Source organism: Stegodyphus dumicola, chromosome 2 (genome assembly GCF_044657685.1).
Source record: "Stegodyphus dumicola isolate Sdum_Otavi_A_Nest chromosome 2, ASM4465768v1".
Taxonomy (NCBI): domain Eukaryota; kingdom Metazoa; phylum Arthropoda; class Arachnida; order Araneae; family Eresidae; genus Stegodyphus; species Stegodyphus dumicola.
The window spans coordinates 35575731-35598004 of NC_140769.1; the positions used below are offsets into that span (position 1 = coordinate 35575731).

Below are 22274 nucleotides of genomic sequence, written 5' to 3' on the forward strand. Positions count from 1 at the left end.
CAATTGTGTTCGTTAGCTCAGATAAACCCCAGTGGGAACGCAGCTTTAAGTACAAGCACCTAACAAAGAGAAAGTAATCATATTTACCCCATATGTATCTCATACAGAAAAAAATGAACCAGGTGACTCAATACGTAAAAACGTGTGGTGATTGTGTGAGATAAAGGAAAATTTAATTGATTTCATAGAAGTTGGTGGAAAGATAGGAGAATGTATTTCTGAACGCATTGTAGAAAATTAGTGTTTTAATTGACACTTGATGGTTTAGATATTGGACAATGTCGGTGTCAGTCTTACGACAACGGGTCTAATATGGCTGGCATTTCTAAAACAGTACAAGCTAGAATTACAGAAATGAATAAGCGGGATGAATTTGCGCCATGTTTGGCTCACTCCTCGTATTTTGTCAGTATGCATTCTGCTTCTTTGTGCCCGGAAGCAGCTAATCTGTTTGGAATTACTCAGAAAATACTTCGCTTTTTTGTCGGATGCACTACCGACAGTATATTATTAGAAAATGTACAAAATACAACTTAAAAGGAAGCAGACAGACAAGATGATTGGAAAAATATGTGGCTGTGAAAGTCCTTCTAATGAATTTACCGGAAATATTCAAATATTTAAAAGAAATTAAAGATATTTCTCTTGATGGGAAATCAAAGCATGAGGTAGAACATCTGTTATATGCTGTGAAAAATTTGAATTTCCTCAACCTGAAAATTTGAGCAAATATTTTTCCAGAATTCAATTGAGTAAATATAGAAATTCAAAAGGAATTCTTCTTCCACGTTATGTGTAGTTAACGGAAGAACTGACCAAAACTGAGGAATTATAAAAAATGAGAGAAAAATCTTATGGAATATTGGATACAAGAGTCTAAAACAGTAGGCGAAACAAATTGCAGTTGAGTCTATTCTGACAAATAAAGAATTCAAAAGCACAAAAAGCAATCTGATGAACTGCTTGAGGACGAATCACGAGCACTTCAACTTGTTCAGATCGAAGTTTCAGCAATTTAAAACAGATTAAAAAATATCTACAATCATCGGTGAGCAAGAGCGTTTATCAAGTCTCGCGATTCTGGCAACCGAAAATCAAACCGCAGATCAAATCATGATGATTCCATGCAGTTATTTGCAGAACAAAAGGCTTACAGTGTAAAATTTTAATTTTCGTTACTAATTTCGTGATATTTTAATAGCGTTAAGGCAGGTAAGAACTTAAAATTACTTATGAAATAGGAAGTATGAAAAACAAGACAGGAAGCACGAATACTCTCAGTAATAGCCCATATTTTGTATAATCTTTTCAGAATACTTCCTTTCGGCAATAGCCCATATTTTGTATGCAATGGTTCCATTAGTGGCTGAGCAATAAAAACCGCTGAGTACTGGTAGTTCGGTCCGAGGGTCAAATATAGGTGAATGGGCTGGCTGTAGGAATATTTCCGTGATTTTTCCCGTGTGTAACATAGATACAAGCCAGTTTTCCTTACAAAGTTTTTCCACGGGATATTCCTCCTTTTCCATGCAGAGCGAATGGCGAAACACATAGTAAATAATAAGACAAATGTCCTCAGCAGTGGCCGAGTGATTAAGATCCCTGTATACTGGTAGTTCGACCTTGAAGGGGTTCAAACCCAGGCGAATGGGCTGGATACATGGTTTTTTTTTTTTCGTGGATTTCCTCATGTGTAACATGAATACGAGCCAGTTTCCTTTAAAAGGTTCCTCCACGAAAGCATCCCTTCTCTAAGCAAGTAGCCCTCCTGTCTTTGCCATATTCATATAATCTAACCTAACTTAATTTAACCAGTAATGCAATAATACGGAATAGTGAGAAGCTTAGAGGTTGCCTGTTGTCCCTAGAACGGAAAACGAATGGTGGTGAGGACTGGAGGGTTAGAAGCATTCAGGATTAGAGTTAGGATTAGGCTTGAATCCGAAAGTAAGCTCACCAGAAAGGCGATTCTCCTAGGGAAGGGACGAATTTCTAATTATGTAACTTCGTTACGTTTTTACCTTTATAGCAAAAAAAAAAAAAAAAAAAAGGGGGGGGCACGTTAAGAATTTAGTATAAAATGGAGCTTAGGTTTTTACCTCAAACCGTACCTATTTCTGTATTTATTAAAGAAATTAAAACTTTTTGAGAACTTGAAGGATGATGGGTGAGGGCGGCAGTTTTAGTTTTTGCCCCACATCAGAAAAATTAAAGATCCGGCGCTGAATCAAAATAATGGAATAATTTTAGAAAACTTTAAGAATGCGGTTTCAAACACTTACTTTTTTAATACTTGTTACCATTTCTTGTCTAATTTATTTGCTCATCTTTAATTTTTATTTCATTTAGCATTTTATAATCTATTTATTTTAATTTATTCATCTATTTATGATTAATTTAATTTACCCATATTTTATTTAACTTTATTTATTACTCTCTCCCTCTCTCTCTCTCTATATATATATACATTGTTTATATTTGTACGCAGTTCTTGCCTGTTTTGGATAGGTCTAATTGTCAATTCGTTTTTTTAACAAATATTCCAAAAACATCGGGAAAAACGCGATTACGAAGCCTGATTATGTTTCCTAAATGTACACATAGATGGCGGCATGAGATCTCTGAGGGGGCAATCGGAATTAGTTTCATGAGTATGCGCGCGCATGTACCTACTTGATTCTTTTTTTTTTTTTTTTTTTTTTTTTTTTCATGAAGCAGTCAAACAGGTGAAAGCAAACACCCAAGTTTAAGAAAAGAGAGTGAATGTGTGACAGCAATGTTACGATGATTTTAGCTGTGAATTTCATATATTTTCATACCATGAAGTGTTAACATGAAGCTTTTATCATTTTTCCATTATAGACTATTGATTATGTTTTAGAGTGAATGTTTGGTGTGCATTTTATAAGTACTTAATAATGCTACGATTTCTTAGCAAAAGATTTAGCCGCTCCACACGAGGCGGTAAAACTCGAGGAGCCGATGGCAAAGTTCCTTCAAAACCTGGAAAAAATATTTTGCCGTGTAAAATAATTCTTCTGGATGGCACTGATTTATCAGTGGATGTACATGTAAGTCAACACTGTTTTTTAGTTTTATAGTGAAAGCAATAACGAAATGTTAAAATTCTTGAATTGCGGTTTGAATGCTTTAAGAATGATTCAGAAAGAATCTGTAAGAAAATATTAGATCACTTATTGCTGCGCAGAAGAGTAACTTGCGCTGTATTAAATTTTTGACAGAGAAGTTGATATGGAATAATAAATAATTTTGTTTATGAAAATCTTTAAGCAGTATTTGTTGTTCTTTAGACCATAAACAGAGAATTTTGTGTTTATCTAATCTCTAATGTAAACAAATATAGCAAAACATTCGATCCAGAAGCTTTTAAAAGTATTCCTGATTAATATGTAATGGGGGGGGTATGCTTTTTAAGTTATGTTAAAGGGTCCTGGAATATAAAACAGTTTTATTAAGTGTCCCTTATCAAACTGATTTAAATGTGTTGGGCAGTTTCAGTTTGTAAAATCATTAAATGTAATAATGCTGTAATTGGTGCAATATTTTCGGTATTTCGCTTTCAGTAATAATACTTTAAACTTTTTATGCACAGTAACTTACAGTGTCTAGTATATATGGTGAAGTGTATATTATTATTTTATATTATAATATATCATTTTTCCTTTTTATGCATTAAAGCTTTCTTTTATATATTTTTAAAGGAAGTGGATATAATAGCTAATTATTAAATTTAAGAAAAGTAAACATTATCTGTTATCATGTATTCCAAGAGCTTCCAAGATATGTGCAAAGACTAAGATAAAAATTGTTCAGTAATAAAGTGTACACAGGTGATTATTAGCAAGCCAGCATTTAATTGCCAGATTTGTTTCCTTTTCAGCATAAAATTTTTTTAAGTTTTAGGATTACTCAAGAGGTATTATAAAATAAAGAGGACTACTTTTGCTCAACAACAAACACAAAATTTAATTTAGTTCATCAATGGAATAGCTAATATGTAAATAAATGATTCATTTCAACACGTGCAACTTGTGTATTATATTTTGTTAAATATTAACAATGTTCATTGAAATCCAAGATGAGATAAGATTAATATTTCTCTCTTTGATGATGTTTTTAATTGATTTTTTGATATTCTATTTATAAATCTGCAAAATTAAGTATTTTCACAAAGGTATGTTATGTTAAAATAAATTCCTTTTTACTAAATGTACTGAAAATGAGTATATTTTGTAAAAAGACATTTAATGTTTTAAAATTCCACTATTAAACATACTTATTTTGTCAAAATAAGTTAATTGCAATAGAAATGCAGTGTTTTCAAATGAGAAAGGGGCTTGGCCAAGTAAGTTTTAAATGTGTTATCAATTTTATCAAAATTACAGTTATCAAATGCATCAATGCAATCGTGCATGCTAGGAAATTACGTTGGAACTTTTATTATGTTTCTATAAACTGAATTGGCAGTTGGTTTAAAGAAATAATTGGGAAAATGTAGTAAAAGGAAAAATAATGTAAAAAAACAGTAACATTTCTTATTTTATCAGTGATTGATCTTTTGGCCTTTCGTCTTAGTAACTGATCATTTAATGAGTTTCCTATTATGCATTGAGGTAAAAAATGAGGTCTCCATATATTAAAAATGAAAGCAATGCAAACTTAGAATTATATGTTTCTAAAGATAACAGGATTGTATTCCAGAATTAGTAAATGTAGAAAACAGTGGATCGAATTTTCAAGTTTTCAGAAATTGGTATTTTTCTGTGTTTGGGGCTGAGTTCAGAAATATATGAATGTTATGTATGTGTACATATGTTGTACATACACGCATACACTACCCAACTTGTGTTTGTCATGTCTTGAAAGCGCAACTGGATATACTATATTAGGTTTATATATAGCATCATTCTAGCATAGGTATTTTGATGCAAAAATCATACTTTTTCTGAAATGACATGCCAATTTTTTTCCATATTTCGATTATACGGCTCATATTATGCCTAAATATTAAATTTTGTAAAACTTGATGAGAAATTTGTGGAGAAATTCAAAAATTGATTTTGGCATATTTTTTCAGCTTTCGCAAAGAATAAGAAGTTCGTCAAGTACTTGGTGAACTTCTTAATTTATAGCAATCCATTTTCCTTTTATTTTTTTTATTGTAAACGAGCAGAAAAAAGTCATCATTACTATTTTCAAATAATTTTAACAAAGTGCTTATTATTATTTGACATTATTATCGGGAAAAAAAAAAAAAAAAAGATGCTAAATTTCAAAATGCTCCAATATATAAATTCATGTATATCTTAGAAAATTTTGAATAAAAAACTATTTTTTTGCAGGTGTGCCTAGAAATACATCTACTTTAAGATGATGTTAAAAATTTTCTAGGTTACAATACAAAATTTTTTCGAAAAATTTATATAAAACACTTAAATATATAAATTTTAATAATAAATAATTTAAAAGGTGTGAATGGTATTTGGATCAAGTCTAAATTTCGAATTTTGGAAGATTGAATCAAGTAAGTTTAATAAAGAAAGATATATTAATAAATATTTATCAGATTCAATCAACATTGAGGAGCTAAATACTCGTGTGATTTTTACATAACGTGGCAATTTAGCATAATTTGAGTCGTAGAATCTAAATATGGAAAAAAATCGGTATGTCATTTTAGGAGAAGGTCGATTTTGTGTCAAAATACCTATATTAGAATACTGCTATATATAAATCTAAGATGTATCGTAAGTCGTGCTATTGAGATGGGAAAAACACAATTTGAATTTCGTCAATCGGTCCAGTAGAATAGAAGATATAGAACTGTCCCCCCTTTTTTTTTGCGCAGTGTACATATATGCAGATATAATACATGCACAGATATATACATACATACATATATCCATTTTTGAATTCTGCTCTGATAACAGAAAAGCCCCCCCCCCAAATTATTCATGGATAATAATAAAAATTAGCCAGCATTTCCACAGTATTTTGCCATAAATTTGCTAAAGGGAGCAGTGATGAATAGCACCTTGTTGATAGCTAGTATGCATTGCCGAATATGTACAATTTTCTGATAATTTTTAAGCAAAACCGCTTGCTGTGTACATGCAAAGAAAAGCAGTTAAAAAAAAATAGGCACAATTTAGCAAAAAATGTGTTTTATACTTATAATATGTCATATAATCCTTACTCAAAAATTAAAATTTTTATGTGTTTTCATCTGATATGCTGATAATATGTGCTGACTTAAGTATCAAATCTTTCTTTCTTTTTTTTTTCTTTCTTTCTTTCTTTTTTTTTACCTTTTTTTTTAAGTGTCTAATCAAAAACAACATTCCAGTATGGTACAATTTTCAAATCTCTGAAATGCTGAAACAAGCTGTGAGGTGTTTTTGAATCCTAGTAGTTTATATGTGTACTGATAGGAATAAAAATTAAAAAAGGCCTCTCTTTAAAATAACAGAATAAGTTTGTTTTGATTATTTAAAATTTATACCCTTACTCTTTCATTTTTATAATATTTGACGGAAATTTCGGTGATTTTTAATTTGCCGTCACATCTTTTTTCACCTTATATCTACAATTTTTTAAAACCAAAGTTATATTCATCCCGAAATGTTGTTAAAGTGAGGGTATGAAAATGAAAATTTCTTACTTGTGAAAACCTAAAGTAGAAGTTAATGTTACTGGTAATGCTTATCATGGGATAATTCAATTCAATAGAATGTATTGGGTAAAAAATTATATTATCTTCAGCCCCCTTTCCTCCCCCCGAAAAAAAAAACTTATCTCTCATTTATATTCAGTTTATCCCTCCTGCAATCATGTAATTTGTAACCAGCAAGCAACCCTATAGGATTTGTGAAACTGGATTTATCACCGCTGCAAGTTTTTCATTAACAACTAACACTCCTTTTTCGTAGAAGGCAAGAGTTATTGAACACGTCCCATATGGGTGGAAAGCTAAAAATCTGTATGTATATAGAAATCGGTTCAACCTTCTTAACTATAAACATAAACATCACAGAAACCTTTGATACAGACAAAACATACACACTATATCTATGCTAAAAATTATTTGGAGATTATTTTTAGTATCAGACGGGCAGAATTTAGCAAATCAAAACACTGAGCGGGAAACTAGAAAATTAAACAACGGTTATGTTTTGTTTACTTTTGAAAGGGCCGGAAAGTATAGTAATTAAGCTTACATGCATATTTTTAATAATAACAATGTGCCCAACATAGTTGCGACTTTGATTTTATGAATAGAAATACGTTTCCGCTTTAAATTTATGAAAGACATTTTTTAGCAGTAACATGGGACACTTAAAAGAGTACGTAGCAGTGCCGAAGGGCTTTAGGCAATAAAATGATTCTTTGTGCGTATAATCTGCCACGTATGGCAAAATACGAAAAAGTAAGCTGTTTTATTGCGCTTAGTCTTTAATTATGATATTAAAAGTTCTGTTGCTTTATCAGCTTTTCGACCAAATACAGGTTATTAGTCAAAAGAGTCACTACAGATCTCCTTTGTCATGTTAGTTTGTTTTTCCCTGTTGAACGAAAGATATGTAAAATAAATCGTAATTTAGAGGATGTTTCCTCCTGTAATTGCATTACAAGTTTTTAAAGAGGCTAGGATTTAAAAAACGTAATTTAGTAAACAAACAATACATTTTGCATTCTGCTTGTTGCTGAATTGAGAAGGTTCAATTCACCACAGTAGAACAAACTCTGATTAATGAATACCTTATTTCTGAAAGCTTGTCTATGAACATTGTAAATGACATTTCTATAGATTAGTAACTAGTTTATATTATTATAAATCTTTTAAATTATATTTTTAGTGCTGAAATTAGTATAGTCCCCATCCAAAAAAGTGTAACCAGTCATAATTTGTATCTTCCCTTAACTTTTTATGGTGAAAATTATATTAATTAAATATAAATAACTTTTAAACTGTTATTTAATGCAGAAGTACATATTTATAAGACTTGCAGTTAACTTTCATTGACATTATACTGTTAGCAACCCATAGAAAGTTATCAGTATTTTTTAATTTATGTGCTTTTTACTTATTTATTTATTTTAAGTAATCAGTTAATGTATTCAAGGAAAGGAGTACAGAGGAAATAAAGTTCAAATAATCGATTTTATGAGTTGAAGACATTTTCAGCAAATTAAACCAAAGCTCTGTATAGGTATATGGTATATTTCACCAAAACAGACATTATTGCTTACATTAATAATCTCAATTATTTCAGTGCTTGAGAAATTAAGGAACAGTAAAATCAAGAAAGGACATTTTTAATCAGCTTTGCTAAAAAAATTCATATAAAATGATAATCACGTACAAAACCATGGTTGCATTTTGGTTTAAAACTCAACAGAAGTCAAACTTTTAATAATCCTTCATTTCTTTTTCTTTCAAATGTGGAAATATAATGGGCAAATGTGGATATAAGCAATGCAACTAAATCATGTATTTAAAAAATCCGAAAGTCATATATTAAAAAAAAATATTAAATGTTTTAAAGCATAAGATAAAAAGGCAAATCTGCTGACAATGTCATCTTATTCCAAATATAGGTTAGATTGCATGTTAACAAATTACAGTTTCTTCAAATTATTTACCACAATAGCAGTACCAGGGTTCGTAGCGGTCCTTACAAGTGCTTATAAGTCCTTATATTTGAAAATAAAATGTAAAGGCCCTTATAGGTGCTTACTTTTTCTTTAAAGCCCATATTTTTTTGTTTTTAGTGCTTATTTTTTGCTTTGCTTTTTTTTAATCCTTTGTTTTTAATGAACACGTATTTTTTCCGCCGCGCATTTTTTCCCCCGTACCAAAGCTGAAACTAAATAAACAACTTTTTTTCCTTATATGCAACGTCAGATGGTGAATCATACTCCCGAAAATTGCTTTTCCCCCCTTCCTCTGCATTAATGTAACCTATGGTTCGCGCGAGAGTACAGACAGGTGCACGTCGTTCTATTGGCCAAAGAATTTCGAAAACGTAGAAAATTCCGGTACATTCGGTATTCTTTTCGTCCCACCCAAATACTATATACGTTTGAATTTCTATCAAGATTTTAATAAATTTGCATTCTCGTTCCGCGTGGTCAGTTCATATTTGTGTTTATTATAATCCTTATGCTTATATTATGAGCATATTTATGAATATTTATAATAATATAATTTCAGTAACTGCTGAAGTATAGATAAACTTCCAAGAATGGGTGTGTTTTTACACAGATTAGCTTTCTAAGGAATAATATTCGGAATGGCTTAAATAAAAGGAAAGTAATCGAATAGTCAAAATAATTTCATATTCTTTGCCAATACATTATACAGTACTTAGGTTGGGAGTTTCTCCGCAAAATCTCTAATATTGAAGCAGCGGACTTTTTTTTTTTTTTGGTCACTGTCCAATCTGGATTGAATAGGACTAAAAGTTTTTGCGGTCTACCCTACCCAAGCGAAGATTGATTCTATTCCGGAAATTTAATACAGTCTGTTGAAAATTAGAATCAGAAACACCCCAGATTAGTAAGTCTTTCTTTTCCTTTATTTAGTTTTTCTTTCTCCGAAAACCGACAGGTGTTGATTCCAATTGCGTAATGCACGTATTGCGCAATAACGTTTGCGGTATTTTGCATTGATAATTAATTTTGATGTTCAGTCTGAGATTTGTTTATGAACACTTAAAAGAGTTTTACTGTGCTTTCTAAGCAGAATATTTCTCAGTTCCGTTGGTTTTTATATGATGCACATATCGAAGTGTCAAAATCATTTATTTAGCCTAAATTTAAATCTAAAGAACGGCTACAATCTCCCCCACTCCTCTTTTTCCAGTTACTATCCGGAAAATTCGGGAATTTCCGAGTATGCTGGTTAGTTAAGCTTTTACTGTTAAAGGATGACTGAATGAAGCAATTTCCCGTCTTCTGATTTCAGAAATGTGCCTCATTTTTACTTAAATTACTTTGCTTGGGATATATGTTAAGGGAAAACTGTTATGCAATGAAAATTTAGAAAATGTTCAGAATTTTGATTTAAGTTAAATTATTTAAATATTAATATGAGTGGAAAAATAAATTGTATTTATTATTAGGTGCCAAACGAATACAATTAATATGGCTTATTATTATTTATTTTCTATATTTTCAACTGAAATATCATCATTAAATTTTGTAATATAGTTTAGTTCTGCATAGTTTTTTTTCCCTCTCATTGTAAACTAATTCTGTAAATTGAACTGTCATTTAAAATTAAAAAAAAAGTTAATTGTTTTCCATTGTTGAGGTAATGCTCATTCTCTTAATAAATATTGCATTGCTCATATTTTAAATTACAAGTCTAATTTTTCTTTTAAGGTTATGCAGTTGTGTATAATGTAATTAGACAGGTGCTTATTTTTTCCTTAAAATGTGCTTGAAAAGTGCTTATAGGTGCTTATGTTTTTAACTAAAATGTGGCTATGAACCCTGAGTACAATTGCTTTTTTTAAAGCTAATGTGTTCTAAGGACTTAGAAAACTATAAAACTGCAAATTATTTTGGCATTTAAGGGTTCTATAAAATTATGTTTAGCATGTTATCTGCACAGTTTGAAGATAGTATCAGGTTTGGCTTATTGAGAAATTAAGAAATTAACTGGTTTTAGAAGCATTAGACTATACATTAATTTTTCAATGTTATAAGTTGAAGAAATTCAACAGAGAAAAGTACACATAAAGTTTTTTAGAAATCTATTTGTGTGAAACATCAATTTAGAATGATCGAAATTTCAATTTATAAGCTTATAAAAATGCTAAGCCAAAACAAAACATCTACATTTCTACTCTTTCACGTAATGCATTTTCTTAATTGTTGTTTCTATGCTAAAGGAACTTGCATGTAAAAGGATCATTTCATGATTTTGTTCAAGTCCCAAATTGATTTTGGTCAAAACCAAATACATGTCAAACATTTCAATGCAATTAACTAAAACCAGATTTTCAGATTCATAGTTTTGATATGGTGCTTAAGGTGCAATGAAGAAAGGAAATTTTTATTAAATTCAAATGTGTATTTAAATTTTGTTGCTTTTAAGTGCAGTATCTGAAATAGGGTAAGGAGAGAAATTTTAAATCACTTATTGTGCAAATTCACATTTTTGTATTTTCATGTTGTTATATTTTATGCAGTTAAAACTGTTTAAAATAATTAAAAAAAAATCACATTGAAAAAGAAATTAGTATATATACGAAACCGTGCTGTTTAATTAGCAACAAATAGAAAATTGAAAATGATAGAGGATATGAGAATTTTTGCAAAAGAAATCTTGAGAGAGAATCATAAAAGGAATATAGTGAAGACTTAAGAGATTTACAAAAAAAAAAAAAAAAAAAAAAAAAAAAAAATTATCCAGAGTTTATTTTTTTAGCATTAAATGCTGGCCTATTTTAAACTAAATCGTCTTTCAGGATTCTCATCTCCTAGGTATTTATTTTGCCAATCTTAAAAGTTATAAAAATATATTTCTTAAAATTTTATTAGAACATATATTATGCTTTACAAAATACTTTTTTACTTTAAATGTTTATTGAAAGTGTGTTGGATTGAGCATATAAAAATCATTCCTACAGTATGAAATTAGTTGTTTATATTTTTCATGCAGCTGTTCTCAAAGTTCTAAAGATATAGGATTTGTTTGTTTTCAAGCAAAATCCTGTCTGAGATTTGATGAAGAGCATTTCTTATTCAAATGTCTGAGAAAGGGCACAAATCTACTCTCTCAATCTCTTATCTGGTTTCATTCCATTATATCCATTCTCTTAAGAAATTGTGTCTGAGAAATTTTATTATTTTTTCACATATTTTATTTTTACCAGTTCAAAGCTTAATTACGCAGAAAATAAAAATTAAAAAAAAAAAAAAAAAGAGAAAGAAAGAGAAGGAAAAAAGAAATTTTAGATCAGAACGAAGCAATCCTTTTTTTAATTTTTAATTTTGGAGTATTATTTATGCATTGAGACACAATAACACGCCGAATAAATACTAATTCAGAAGTCAAACAACAAAAGTCATCGTTATATTTTCAAAATTTTTACAGGACTAGTTTCGATGGTTTTACCGAACCACCATCCTCAGCTGCAAAACCACAAATGAATTTTGCGGATTTGGCAATTTGCGGTTTTGCATCTTCTTGTGCTATTCTAATCTGAATTGCTTGCTGTCATCAAAGGTTATCATTGTTCTCATAGCTACTCATACCACTAAATATTGCTGCACCATTTCTACCCAAGTGGTTAGCAGTCTCCTAAGTAATAAATCCCCATCTCAAAATTCTAGAATTCTGATCTTCTCTATTTGCAATGAGTGGTATACTGATGAACTTAAAGAATCAGACTATCAAACCTGAAGCCGTAATATAATTTCTGCAGCTTTAACGTGGCAGAAATAAAATTGCATTTGATAACGTTTTTTTTTACTATTAATTCTCTCCCACATGTTGTTGATTAAAGCTAGGTGTTTAAAAATTTCATCACTTGCATTTCTTAGCTATGCCTGCATTTGCCCCAATTTGTTTTTGCAATTTGAGCAATGAACAGTGCAATTTATTTTTGTCTTGTTTGTGTTCTGTTTCTGCATATGAACTGGATACCTCATTCTTTCCATGTGTATGTCAGATATTTTGAAATCCTTCACAGCACATTCTTTATGTAAAGGCTAATAGCTTAGTCAGAATATAGTCAGAATTCTGTGAAATAAAGTGCCAAATGTGGTTACCTATAATATTTATTGTACCTATGTCATCGTGAATACACAGGAAGAATCAATATTCCTCTGATAATTTTCCTTGTGAGATTAGTTGCTTTTATGTCATATGTTCCCCCTCCCAGTTTTCATTTCCAGAGAAAAATATCAGTATTACATTATTTGGCAATACAAAATGGTTAAAACACACCAGTACAATTTACTAGTGTAGAGGTCCATCATCATCTAGATTTCTATTTAATTGATTAAGGAGCATGGTGATTGGACAGAGAAGAGCAGGTTGGTCCATTCGGCAAATCTCTGCTGACACACACCTGGACGCATCCACAGCACTTTGGCTGTACCGATGATGGTTGGAAAAAGGAAATGTGGCAAGTTCGAGGAGTGCCAGTGCAGCCAACGTGACGTCGCGGTGGTGCTCCCGCAAGCAACTTCTACCTCCATTCTGCAGCATGTCCAAAACACCCTGAATGTTTCCATGTCCACCAGAACCATTTGCCGTCAATTTGTGGCCAGTGGCACTCGTGGCGTCTGTTAAGAAGACTGCCACTAACCCAACATCATAGATGCCAACGTTTGCAATGGGCTCGAGCGATGTGAATGATGGAATGGCAGAGAGTTGTGTTCTCAGATGAGCCATGCTTCTATTTCTCTAATGATAGTCGTGGCGTCATGGTTTGCGAACGATTCTAGGTCACCTCTAGTTCGTATCCAGGGCACTATGATGGTCCAACAATACGTAGATGATGCGCTGCGACAGGTGACACTTTCCAACCTTCAGGGAGTGCTCAATGCTCTTAATTCCCAGCAGTATAAAACAACCACAGAGTGCTCGCATCAGCCAGCGTGCTTTGTAAGGTGTACAGGTGCTTCCTTGGCCACCATTCTCTCATGATCTCTCACCAATCGAACACATTTGGGATGTGATTGGACGATGAGAAGACGAACTGTGGCAAATGGTTGGCAGGGAAAGGAGAGGCGTTCCTCAGGACACGATCTGTAGTCTCATTGACTCTGTACCTAGACGTTGTTGCTTCGTGTATCACTTTCTAATGTGGTGCTACAATTTTCTGAGCCAACATTCTACTCACTTTATATTACGCATATCATTTCGAAATATAGATCACTTATTGTGTATATCAATTATTATTATTGATCACTTATAGCTTTCTGTGCCTGTTTGCCGAGTTTCATCACTTTCTGGCCACTCCTTCTTGGTGTTGCATTTTGAATGTCGGGTAGTGTAAAATTCGGTACTTTGTGAGACATAGAGTTTGGGGATAACTAGATGTTGCACATTTCGCTTGCTAGTATTACTAACCGCAAAGGCCGCTTTAATAAGAAGATACTGAAAATTCTTTTAATTTACTATTATAGTACATGTGTGTGCCGGAAACTTGATAACTCATTGAAGGAAACTGAAATGCTCTCATCTGTTCCTACCAGAAATCCTGGGTTTGTAAGTATATCTGGGATTGAGTTCGAGAGTTTTAAATGAGAGTGATTGTTCTTCCAATTAATCAGTTTGTTAGTTCATGTAGAAAGGAGTTTTTGAGCTATGAAGAGCATTTGGTTTCCAGAGAGGTTACAAGCTTAACGTAAAGAAATCTGAATGTGGATTTGAAATTTTCATGTAGCAATTTTTATGAAGTGTAAAAGACAACAAAGAGTTTTCGAGGAAAATATTATCAAATAAAAACGTGTACGAGTGGAACAAAAGCAAAAGTTTCAACCATCCTCATCATTTTTAGGAGTAGAATTGCTGGGAAAGGTAGTCATACTTTTCAGTATGTTAGATATTTTCTTGTGCTTGCTGTATGATTTCTTTTTTATTCCCTCATAGCAGCTTTTATCTATTATACAGGCTTGTATATGATTATGTTGAAGGCTTTCTAATCATTGAAATTAATTTTTCATAAAATAAGCTGAATATTGGCAACCACAGAAAATTTTCAAAGGGAGAGGGAGATTGGAGACAATTACATCAGTAGATTTTTATTAAAATTTTAATTTAATTTATATGCATGAGGTCACAAGTAGGTCATAGAATGCTCTATTGCATAGACAAGAAAACGCATGTTTTATGTGTATACTGTACATGCTTCAATGGAATACATAAACGCATTTCTCACTGATTGTGGCTCTTCTTTCATGTGAAATCTCACGGACGTGGATTCTTGTTCTTAAAATATAATAATTGCACTTTCATTAACATAATTATAATCCCCAACTGTCAGTTTAATATCTACCTTTTTTAATGTCATTTTAGACAATGTGTAGATATAGATGTGTAATATTTACTTAGAGGGAAAATTCTGAACTCATCCTCACGGCCTTAAAAGTCACTGAAATAATGGAGTTTATTCTCTGCATTATTTTCGCGATTAGTAACAGTCATTAAATACTTATTTTAAGTTCATTAACAATGCTTCTTTCAGGTGTTTTGAAATGGAAATGAAATAAGCTTTGGTTCAGTGCGTACCCGTGAAGGTTTCCGAGCTCATAAGGTTAATCCCGCATTTATCTTTCGAAACAAGATGCTTTTGGAAGCGCTTCTGATGGCTTTGTGACGTCACAGTTGTCATGGCGACTTGTTGCGTGACGGTAACTGTGTTTATGTTCTTTAATATGGCGTCGGTGGTAGGTATTCCAAGAACGGAGAAAGTGAAAATCGCTTAGATCCACTTGGACTTTCAACCAACTCCCCCCCTTTTGGAAAGCGTGCTTTTGAACTGTAACCCTTCATTTAACAAATAAAAAATAACTGAAATTCTATTTTTTTAATTTTTTGCTTGCTTTTGAACTGTAAACGTTCATTTAACAAATTAATAACTTTTTTTGTGTGTGTTGTTGTTGTTAAGTTTCTCTGCACGAAATAGAATGGTTTTATGCCCAGCAGCAAGCAGACAGTTTATTTTATTTATTGTATTTTCTGGCACATTAAATATTTTTTACTCAATTCTTACGTAATACTACGCCTTCAGATAATGCGGATTAAGATGGAAATTTCGTTTAAAATTTTTTTTTTTTTTTAAATTTTATGATTTGTGCAGGTTTTTATTTATTATTTTTCCATTTTGGAATAAATCTAATTTGAGTGTTTTAAAATCTTTATTTAAAGCAAAGCATAATTTACCGTTTATCCGTTAACTTGGCTATGTTAGGTTTGTGTAGTGAAACGCGCTGCATTGCTTATAAACGAAATAAGTATAGTGGGTAGAAGGATGCTTTCTGCTTTTTTCTGGTGCCGTGTGAGTTATTTGCAAAGTGCTAATCGTATTTTAGTATTTGTAATTTATTTTCAATTGATTAAGAGTGTCTGTCTGTTTAAACGCTGAGCCATTGTTGTATGAGGATTTCATTCTTACTTCTAGTTGCATATATAACAAAAATATGATTTCACTTTTACAAAACTTTTGTAAAATATTGTTGGTGTCTTTGTGGAGTTTCACTCTGTAATTAACTTAATTTCTTAATCCCTACTGGGACAGCTAGCTAGGCGAGTTTATCGTCCTGTCTCTGTAAATAACAACGTAATCCTAAAAAGATTTAAACAATAATTTTATTTAAAACTTTAAACTGAATAAATACTCGACTTTCGCTTACAATTTAAAGCTACACAGCTTGTGTGATATCATTCACATTCATGTAACCTTTAACGTAATTATAAGCTGGAAACTACAATGTAAACAACCTAACAAGCATCGGCTTAAAAAATTATAAAATAATATATATACATACTTAAATGCGTGATAAACTTCGGCTAACAAAATGGCTAACGCCGGATAACTAAGTCGCAGAACTGGGTGAGAGAATATGTACTAAGGTCAACGTCGTTGCCAAAAGCTTTTTTTTTAATTTCAAGAATTGTATCTTAAATAATCGTATCTTAATTTACATCCCTATGTGATCTTAACGGAAAAAAAAACATCAGAGTTCCAGATCATAAGAAAATGGGTTAAATAACATAAACATTACTAATTTATCTAAAAAATTCCATGAAACTGCATGCTTCGTGATCTCATATTGTTCCTAAAGTTAAAAATGGAAGGACTTCCTTTTTTCCAAAAGTCGAAAGATTTCTGATTGTTATCTCCATAGCTTAAGCTGAGTTGCAGTCGTATTTGCCTACGTATTAATGCCAAAATATGTGTCTGCACTGACTTCTAATGATAGTTTCTCATATAACCTGTCCATTCATGCTCGACTAAACCCATAATATACCTTTTATGCATCATTCCATCTTTATTGCCGATGTAACTCATTCCATTTTACTGTTAACATTTGTACAAACGTATGATTGAATTTGTCTCTAGAGGCTTAATGGTAAACCAATTTTATCCCCTAACTGCGCATGCCCGCCTAGTGGCATTGTGTATTGACGGATCCCGTTGTGTTTCTGTTAACTTGCAGAATTTAGAAATAAATTTACAGACGTTCTAGGAAAATTCAGGAGTGGTTATTTATTTATTATATTTTTAAGTTGTTTATGTGCCTAATATTTGAAAAATCTCGTGCATCTTTTATTTTATGTATTTAAATAAAATTCAAAATAGTAAAAGGAAAGAAAAGCAATCTGATGTGGACATCACATGACTCCCTTACACGGCCTGTTAAATTATCCACATTTTTTGTTAAATTTACACAATTTTTTATTTAAACTTATTTCCTCGAATTTCATTAGAGATATATTTTTTATTCAATTAATTCATTTGTTACGTTGCTGCAAAGCAAGAATACATAAAAACTCAAAATATTTTCATTAAAAATTGTAAAATACGCAAAAATACCAAAGGCAGTTAGAAACAACATTTTTTTTCGGGGGGGGGCAGTTAAACTTAGACTTTACTAAAACTAAGAATTTCGCCAGCAGGCAGGGAGACAGATATTTCGGTGCACAAAATTGAAAGTTTACTTTTAGTCCCCCTTGCAAAAAGACAAAAGTTAGTGCACCAACTGACTTAATTCACTATTCTGCTAAGAGTTCCAAGTATAAAGAAGTCTCGGCTTCGTTAGGTTTAGTACCACTTAAGCTGCTTTTCGATTGTTGAATAATTCTACAACTGTTGCATGCAGATTAACTAAAGGGATAAAAACCTTAACCGGAACATAGGAACAACAGAATTCAATCACTTTTTAAGGTAAAAAATGCAGAATTTACCAACATATAAGAATAAAAAAAAAGCTCACCGAGCCGGATATATAAATATGTAAGATAACAGTGTATGAATCAGAATTAAAATATAACTATAAACATTAATTCTTCCTCTCTATTCTAAAATCGTAATAACTTATCTGCATTGCGTCATTCAAATTAATCATGCGATCTTATGTAACCGTTAATACCAGATGCCTCTTGACGACCAATCACCCGAATTGTAAACCAAAACTTTTCTCTTCGCGTGCTTCCATCTTTCATAACTACGCACTTCAGCTTTTGCTCTCTACTTTGTTAAGATGTAATTTCGCTGGCTTGCTTTCTATCCCAACAATATCAAAAATGTAAATCTTCTGTGGAAAGGCACGACTAGAGTGCCAAGTAATTGTGGCCACAAATATCAATTGGAAATAAAAATGGAATTAAAACTGCCTCGACTGCCAAGTTCTTTAAATACTACGCAATCAATATTCTTCTTCAATATGGATCTAATCACGCATCTACACTGCTTCGTCTTTTTTCCTTTGCTCTTATTATGACATATATATATATGTGTTGACTGTCCTAGATTTTATATTCTCCCTCTAAGTCCATCTGTTCTCCCAAATATATGGGGTGAAGTAACATCATCTTCTCCGAAACGCTGGCTCCTAGGCTTAACGAAGCACACCGTTGGATTCCGCAGGTTCGTGGCACGTCATTTTGACCATTCGCGTCTTCTTGGGACTTTAATTAGCCGAGATTTTAAATAAAAATTAATTTTCCCCTACGATTTTCCTACATTCTCCACTTTCTTTCTTCGGTTTTCCGTATTAGAAGGATTTGGCTACGTGCCAAATTATTTTTTCTCGAATATCTACGGAACGGCGCCGAATTGGAATTCGAGACGCATATCCTCGGATTCCAAAAACTTCTCCAAATCCATCGATACCGTTCTCATCTTCGTACGACTTTAATCAGCCGAGATATTAATAAAAAACTGCGAAAATGTTAATTTCCGCGCTCATTTTTCCGAGTGGCAACAATAAGCTATCGGCGACACACACTTTAGCCGGTTATATATATATAAAGATTATTAGAAAATATGAATTAAATTCTCTATTCGTGTAAGGAAATATAAAATTAAAATTTAATTAAGAAATTTAAATTGCAAAGAAATTAAAATAATTATAATTGCTGGGAACTAATTTACAATATCATTTAAATTCTAAGAACATATTTAAATTAATTGCACGTATCTAAAACCATGAAAAATATATTTCAAAAAATTAAATTCATTATTCCAAAAAATTGCATAAGTGAATAATTGTTGAGCAGGCAGGAGACAGACTTATCAAGGGGAATTGCCCCCAAACCTAACTCTTCAATTACTCAATTCGTTTTTCGTCATCCATATAGGCAAGGGTAGATGTAAACTTCAAAACCAAATGTTGTGAATTACTAAAAAAGAAAATTAAACAGTGTAATTTTGATAAAATAGCAAATAAATGACTAAATTAAAAAGTCAAAAAAGAGTCGGTTTTATATATCATCTCCAAGGAAAAGTTTGGTACGGCCGATTGCACGCAAACAGGGAGGTGCATAACTACATGTTATAGTAGCCCCATACACAAAATTGCAACGTTGTGATGCTATCGTTTTTGAGTTATGCAAGATACATACATACGTACGTACGTACAGACGTCGCGAAAAAAATCTCATCTGAATCCATTTTACAATCTGTTTGGGGGGGAAGAGTCCTTTATTCTGTCCGTACGTACAGATGCCACACAAAAACATCGTTCAGTTATATTCGAGAGCGGTCAAAATGGATATTTTCATTGAAATATGATACCCGAAATTTTTCGCGATTGCAACACTTTCTTTACTTCCTCCAGCGCTTTATGCTCATTTTAAAATTATTTTGCAAGTATCATAGTTAAACAAAAATATCCATTTTGACCGCTCTTGAATCCATTTGAACGATGTTTTTCCGTGGGATCTGTACATATGGACAGAATAAAGAACTATTTTCGACAAAACGGATTGTAAAATGAATTCAGAAGAATTTCTTTTCATTACGTCTGTAGGAAGTATCATCTCGCATAACTGTAAAACAAGTAGCCGCAGAACGTTGAAATTTTGTATTTGGGACTGTTATGACATATGTTAATGCATCTTCTTTTTTCGTTGTAATCGGCCGCACCAAACCTGTATACATATATATTATGCCATTATTTTACTTGTCTCAATGAGCTCAGTATTCTTATACGTTGGTAAATTGTACGTTTTTTGCTTTAAAAGTGGTTGAATTATCCGCGAAATGAGAACTGAATTGATTGAATTAGAAATATATCTCAAGAATAATTCTGTAATGAAATTTGAGGGAAACGTTTAAATGATATGCAGCAAAAAATTTGTGTAATTTAGGTCGTGTAAGGATGTCATGTGGTGTCCAAATCAGATATTTTTAATGTAATGTTGGTTTCTGATAGAAACAGTCAAAATAGAAATCTGCATCTTTCCTTGCAATTGGTTTATTGGTAAATGCACTGACTAGTAGCTAATTCCCCTCTCATGTTGATAATGCATAATAAAGCATGAGAAATTCGCATGTCAGATCTGTAATTCCATCAGAATTGATCGCTGGCTTAAGACATATTTCTTTACCTGGAATGCAACTTGAACGCGTCACGAAATACGAAGAAAAAAACTGGAATGCGCGTCAAAGCGAGATGATACCAAAGCTGTATGTAAGCAGCTTTGGATGATACTACAAAAAAAATATTATGTAAAAAGAAAAACTGGTGTAAAATTTGTACAAAATCATACGAAAGCGTGATAAGCATTCTTTCAAAGTTGTAGTGAAAACTTTTTTTCTTATTTGATATGATTCATCGTAACATGTCTATGCAATCATTCGTGAAACTGTAATAAATAAAAATAGTTTTGATTTTTGAACATTCTGTGTTTGCTACGTTTTTGTATACCAAATGTGATCGCAGTATTGTAAATGGAAATAGTTTTATATTGAGTAATAATGGTCACTGGTCATGGTCGTGATAGTGAACATGTTAAAAGCTGAAATTCTTTTTTGGTGGTACTTGTTTTATTTATTAAGAGATATTATCGAAAATATGTTTATGCTTCCCCCCCCCCCCGAAAAAAAGTCTCTTAATTTTTTTTTTCTCTTTTAAGGCGCAACCTATGAAAGGAATAAATTGTCTCAAGCATTTGTAAAGCATTCAAGAGTTGGAAACAGTCTAGAAAATTTTACTAATTAAATAAAAATGAAGTCCTGTACGCTAATATTATGCCACTGAAAAATTCATTTATGAGTTGTATTAAACTGATTGTGCTGGGAATTTTGTGAAAATCTACAGAATTTTTCTGTATCTTCCGTGTTTTTTCGAGAAACATTCTTAAATAACTTCCATATTATTAATAACAGTAATAATAATAAGAGAAGCCACAACCGTTTACCGGCAAATTATGATTTGGAAGTTTGCTTGTTTATTTTTTCTTCCTTGCTTTACGCTGCGAGTAAATTAGTAAATAGCTTCTTAATATGAACATAATTCAGTTATTTAAAATGAAATACGAGAATAATATTTAATGATTTGGAAAAGAAATCTCAAATTCCGACATTTAAGCGTTATATTTTTGTGTATAGAGGTTCTTAAGCTGCTGTGACATTAAATGCATTGTTGTAATCGAATGCGATCTGATCAATCTATCCTCTCGGAAAAAAAAAAAAAAAAAAAAAAAAAAATTATTGCCAAAGGAGTGGAGTGAAAATTTACAGGTCTTTCAGATTATATATCTGTTGATGTTACAGACTTCTACTGTTGATGTTTACTGCAAGTTTTTATCGCGATTGTGAGACTTCGGATGTGCACGATAGTTCGATGATTTCTTTTTTCTCTTATACTTACGTATAACAGGAAAAAAAAAAAAAAAAAACCTCTTGCAGAAGTAACATTATGATGCCAATTTTCTTTTGAACTCACATTTGCGTGTAAGTCTGTGTTTCACTTTATTTTGGATTATTTTAAATAGTACATCACCATTATCGGAAACGTAGTATTTGAAATTCAAAATCAAATTTGCTCAGCTTTCCATAACCGTGGTTTTGAATTTGCTTTGCTGTAGTTGTGACGTCTAACCGCCCAGCTGGTATGGTGGTTAGCGACCCAGACTGCCGTAGCAATGAGCCCGGTTTCGAATCTCCCACCTCTTCCCCCGCCAAAAAAAATGTTTTTGATATCTGAAATGTTTTAGCGGAAGTCTACTTAAAATTTTATTCCGTTACGTTATTCCACCATGCCATCTATAGTCCACGTGG

General features: G+C 31.9%; 1 protein-coding gene across 3 annotated transcripts in view; it reads left to right on the forward strand.

Annotated features, from left to right (window-relative positions):
* Nucleotides 1–2717: 2717 nt before the first annotated feature.
* Nucleotides 2718–22274, forward strand: part of LOC118186865 (uncharacterized) — a 181386-nt gene continuing 161829 nt past the window's right edge. For all 3 annotated transcript variants that reach the window (XM_035357033.2, XM_035357036.2, XM_035357035.2), the window contains exon 1: nucleotides 2718–3071. In XM_035357033.2, coding sequence (XP_035212924.1) covers nucleotides 2919–3071 — 153 coding nt within the window. In that variant the 5' untranslated portion in view covers nucleotides 2718–2918. The remainder of the gene's footprint in view (nucleotides 3072–22274) is intronic.